This window comes from Euprymna scolopes, chromosome 6 (genome assembly GCF_053919585.1).
Source record: "Euprymna scolopes isolate OS-2025 chromosome 6, ASM5391958v1, whole genome shotgun sequence".
NCBI lineage: Eukaryota > Metazoa > Mollusca > Cephalopoda > Sepiida > Sepiolidae > Euprymna > Euprymna scolopes.
The window spans coordinates 97818119-97824118 of NC_136487.1; the positions used below are offsets into that span (position 1 = coordinate 97818119).

At 32.1% G+C, this 6000-nt stretch overlaps 1 protein-coding gene across 2 annotated transcripts in view; it reads right to left on the bottom strand.

Moving 5' to 3' along the window:
* Positions 1 to 6000, bottom strand: part of LOC145277815 (copine-3-like) — a 58157-nt gene that overhangs the window by 51033 nt on the left and 1124 nt on the right. For both annotated transcript variants that reach the window (XM_080129703.1, XM_080129702.1), the window contains exon 2: positions 2619 to 2782. In XM_080129703.1, the coding sequence (XP_079985829.1) occupies positions 2619 to 2782 (164 nt within the window). The remainder of the gene's footprint in view (positions 1 to 2618; positions 2783 to 6000) is intronic.

Consider the following 6000-nt stretch of genomic DNA (forward strand, 5'->3'; position numbering starts at 1 on the left):
CCCTGAACTGGCATCTAAGCTTCAGTCTCTGTCCCATCGACGAAATGTTGCATCCCTCTGCCTTTTCTACAAGTATTTTAGTGGTGAATGCTCTGACGAACTGCAATCACTTGTGCCCCCACTACGTGAGCACCCTCGACAAACCCGACAGGCTGCTAAATCCCACCCCCACACTGTAGAGATCCCTAGATGTAAAAGATCTTTTTACTCCAATAGTTTCTTCCCCAGAACTGCTAGACTCTGGAATTCCATTCCAGGTCCCTGCTTCCCCAACAGTACTGACGTGCAGAAGTTCAAGTGTAATGTGAACCGACATCTTGCTGCCCAAATCCCTACATAGTACCCCAGTAGTTGTTGCCCCGGATAGTAGCCCCCTACACCAAAGTGGCAATTTGCCTTGTTTGGGATGAAAAATGTAATAAAAAAAAAAAAAAATAATAATATCTATTTGCGTAAGTATACTTTGATAATTATGTTTCAGTTTGAAGAAATATGGTATAATAAAATTATTTGGCGTTCGTTCGCGTCTGTCCTCCATAGAATGTAAATATGTCACAAAGTTTAACAAGGTTTTTTAAAAGGGGTGAGGGTCCACAATAACACCTTAATTTTAATCTTAATTCACGTTAGCTTTTATTTATTTTTTTGAGTTAAATCATATTGTGTCAAATAAATTCACCTTATAAATTCACATTCTTATTAAAGTGAAAGCCAAAAAAAAAAAAATCGGAACTTTAGACAATTCTCGACACAAATTTTGTATAACTCTGTTTTTTTTCCTTCTTCACTTGCACGTGGTACTCTTTCGTAAATAGATAAATAAGAAAAAATAAGAACGTTACTTGTTATCGTGTCAAAAGAAGGAAAAAATCCTGCTCACGTGATTACGTGTCTTTTTAAAAACATTTACATAACCTTTTTATTTTTATTTATATATCTGTTTAAGCTTTTTTTGTCAGTGTACTAGAAGGAATTCAGTTAATTACAACACTTTCTGTGTGTTCTTTACATTACAATAGTACAACCCTGAATCTGATGGCGCAATACTACACCGTTCAATACTGTAAAACTGAAACGAAGCTCTTCTGCTTGAAAAGGGCGCCATTTTCTTCTTATTCATATTTATATCGATTTTTTGCTTTAAAAAACTAAAGTAATTACGTGTTTACTTTTTTAATATCCCATTTTGCTGTTTTGGATTATTTTACTAAAGTAAGTAAAAGTTCATTACTTTTCACAACTGTTTTTGTTTCTTTGTTTTTTGATAATATTTCGTCCATATTATTTAGTAAGAGTGTTTAGCAGAAAAGCCAACAAACGACTACCCTAAAAAATAAATATACAAGAAATAAATGTTACCATAGTCAATAAAAGTTCAGTTCATGTTTTTTTGTTTTGAAATAGTTTTTAATGCTCTTTACTTGAAATAATTTCAGCGAACCGAAATTAAAACGAAATTTGAGGCGATAACTACTTAAATTAATTTTTATATAAACTACACATGCCATAATCAAATATTCCTCAAGCACAAAATAACGGAAAACATTAAACTATGTTTATAAATATTCCTTATGTTGACAGAACTCTCTTAAATTGTTAACACAGAATGCTCAGGTGCCCCTCCTTCAAATTCAAAACGGGGCTCTCCATTTCAAAATCGCTGCCATTTTGATTTTTTTTAAAACCGGTAAGTGAATTAAAAAAAAAAAATATTCTTTACAAACTACTTAAAAATACAAACCAATGAACTTTTCTACCATAAAAATAACTTTTATTGACTATGGTAACATTTATTTCTTGTATATTTATATTATTATATATATAACATTTTCTCTTTGTAAGGAAACATCATTTTGTTGGTCACTCTTGGCTACAAATGGAAACAAAGTTGATATAAAAAAAATATATTTTCGCGAAAATTATCTTTACTTTCATCATATTTTGGTTAGGGTAAAATTTTTGAGTATCAAAACCTATCTCTTTACAACCCCCTCCTTTTCATAACCTATCATACTTTCATCAATCACAGTCCATTTTCTGTAGGCTGTTTTTGAACCCAGTCAACGACGGGTATTTCTGCTAGTATATATATATATATAACTTGTATACAGGACACATGAACCTTTTGCATTTTCACTTTTTTTGATGTTGAAAACACAAACTCTGCATTCATTTATTTTGCTGTTCACTCCCCATTTACTTTTTATTCTGTTATATTTATATTTTCATATCAATAAAAATGAACAAGAATTTCTTATTTAGTAGAATTTTACATTCTTGTCTCAATCACAATTACTAGGGTTGGAAATATATGAATACATGCTCACTATCTAGCTATAGGTGAAGTATTAGAGTACACTAAACTTACAAGCCTTGGTAGATCAACTAGTTTAGAAGAATGAAAACACTGATATGAGATACCTGCAACCAAATAAGTCTAGTATGTAAAACTCATTGAATACCTGGTAGAAAGAGTGGGCCATATTTTGCACAAGAAGCAATTCACTTAAAAAATCCATGTGTGGAAACTCATCTGATAATTTAGGACTCATTTTTGTGAACAAGAATTGACATTAAGACACAATGCATCCAATCACATCAATAGTAGATGAATTTACCTCATTCCATGTGCTTCCATCATGAATGTATAAAACTGCACACGGGTCAGATTTGGAGGTGGTATCCTTGTTGACCAAATTCTTGCAGTGGATACGAATTTCAACTTGACTGGAACAGTCTTGTGGAACTGAAGCTGCTGAGACTTTTGGGTACAAATTTGAACCTGAATAAATAAATACATGGTTTTAATTAAAGAAGAAAAGGAGAAAAAATCTTTAAATATTTCCGCTTTGTTTACATTTATGATATCCTACCAATCAAAAAGTAGACATCTTTTTACCTTGCTTGGACATAGGATCCCCACTTTAGCACAAAAGAGAGTGGAAGTAAAAAAAATAATGAGAATCCCTCATGAAATTTCCAGATTATTCTCTTCACATTTCATAGATCATGAAAATGTGAACTTTTTAATTTGAATTTATAATTCCTTTTTTTTTGTGATGAATTTTTATTTCATACGATCCTTTCAATCCACTAATTTCCATTGTATCCTTACTGAAAGTCCAATTTTCAAACTTCCTGGACAAACATTTATAGACAACATAGATAAGTGAATAAGTTTTTTCCATCTATCTTAACTATAATCAAAAGTGGTTAAGCCTTTTAATTCTAATGATAGAAAAATGATTTCAAATACTGTATATATAACAATCTCCAAACTCCCTCAAACAATTTTTGATATTGTTCATTTTCATGGTTATTTTTTTTTAAGCTTCTAATAAATGTATATTCTGTAATATATATATTGCTAATTTTCTTCAATATATGCAATTTTTTTTATCGATAGTACTATTATTATTATGTCGATATATAATAAAATGACTGCAGAAATTCCCCTCTGGACCAAAGTACCATAGGTTTGCAACAACAGATGCCACATACCAATTCAATACATTCAGGCTAATAGCCACTATCTTATGTAGTTTACAAACACCACTTTTGTCACATTCAGTCGTGATAATAAAATGCTATATTGCCTCCTATGAACAACACTATCGCAGCATCTATAGAGGAACGAGTCCCCATTTTTCTCTCTAAATATTTAGTTGTACCACCGCTACCGGTTGTCACCAGCAGTAATTCTGCACATTCCACAGATTCTGTGATTGCATCAACAGTAACTGCCTCACAGATACATAAACATAACACAATGTTTTCAATTTCCAATTCAGAAATAATAAATGCTCCATCGCTACACTCGGTCCATTCAGATTGGCTGTGCTCTGAAAATTCTCATATTTTGGAATCAAGTTCTTCGCTTTATAAACGAACGGTTACTAACATTAAAATATGGCATAACTTAGATACATATCATTTTACCTGGAGTCAAGTTCATTTAATGCATAGGTCATTTCACGTATGTAAGATTGAAAAATACAAGAGAAAATCATCAAACAAATGTTAAATACCCTGTTTACTTGCTTTCTTTTACAAAGTTCATAACATGCTATCCATTATAAGAATCTCCTTTGTTGTCGCCTTCGTCAAAACAACAAAATTACAGTTCTTTTACCATTACACACACTATGTGTAGATGATGTTTCAAAACAACGTATTTCATATACATTGAAGAGCTTAGCTCCCACATATCTGTATCTTTCTCCTAAAAAACTAAAACATTTAACAAAATACGGAAGTGTATTTGTTAACCATTTTATTTTTTCCATGCAATTTGAATACATTTATAAGTTTTCCAGTATTATGATAATGAATATCACATGTAAAATTGTTGCCAAAATAAGGTTATACTTTCCGATGGCCAACCAAAATATATGCACATGCGTGTTGTTTGTCTAATGGACAGACTATTTGTCAGCGACAGGTCTACATATCTTATTTGTTCACAGATCACCTGAACACCTATGCATGTCGTTATTTTTTGTGTTAGAAACATGATATAAAAACAACATATAAACATGGAATTTTATGGTCGACATGAACAGAGAACAGTCAAGTTGCTCTGAAGTCTGGCAGTATTTTTGTTACCGGTCATCATGAAGTGTGAAGCCCACATGCATTTATTATAAAACAAAGGACAGCATATTGAAAACCAAATACCTAAGTAACCTAATCTCTCTTTTCACGACTTTGTAAACAATAACGATGATGTTGAATCACACAACTGAACTACTCATATGCGGGAAAACGTTAAATTTGGTGAAATCCCTCAAATTTTCCAAACAACAGTATGACTTGTATTTTCCCATAAAATACATCCGATTCTGTAGAAGTAAAATACATCCGATTCTGTAGAAGTAAAAAGTAAACTGTGCCTCTTTGCGCGGACGTAGAACAAGGCAATACCAGGTGACAGGGTGTCCAGTTTCTGTCCAAACACTTTCTAAAATCTTTTTCTAACAGCCTTTGCATGAAGCTACCCAGAAGCATATAAAAGGCGCGCAAAATCCAAACCAGTTGAGTCGGATTTCTGTTCAGTTCAAGATGCAGTACCATGAATGAACAACTTGCTGTTCGATTCCATCTTGTTGCTGTAAAATCACTAACATGACTTTGCACCTTTCTCTCATTGCCTGTCGTTCCAGCAATAAGGTGCAAAAATATACGACTCGTCTAAAAGGAACAATATGTTTTTACTTGTTTTTCGAGCCGAGCAGAATAACTACTTCGACAATTGACTCGGACATTTTTGCATAGAAAGGATTTACCCTTAATTGGATCTGATTATTTTAAGATGAAATTTAATTCCTTTTTGTTTCTATTTCTTTAAAGGACATTATTTACTCAAGTCCAGAAAAATTCATTTAATTCCAAAATGAAAATCTAACATGGTTTCTTTCTATACGATGATGGATCACATATGCATACGAATAAAAAAATGTTTTCTTCAATAAATTTCTATATTAAATGTTGAAACTGGTCTTCATATTTCATATTGTTATTTACTGACATTTGTTTTATTTTTTTGTTAATGGTTGGGAGATATTTATCTATGCTCACGCCACGGCTGTGATACCCACCATTGGCGAATATCGACCAATCCCCGACACCATCAACAATGGTTGAAAATTAAAAATATATTACAACCATTAAAAAACTCACCGTGTCAGAATGATCCTAAAAATTTCCCACACTGAAACATACTTAGAATGACTCATATTAATCGCGTGGACATGGGTAAAGCGTAGCCTTTGTAATATCTGCCTTAATATTACGACAGCCACAATGAAAGTTTCTATCTCGAAGATTTTGCTATTTTATTAAATAAATAAATAAATAAAATAATAGATAAATAAAGAAATAAAATAATCTTTAACCCTTATCCTCGAGTAGCCTATGGGCCTTGATAAATGGTGATGCCCATGTAAAAAAAAAAAAATCGAGATTATTGGTCATTAAATTGAAAAGCTCGCAAAAAGTCAA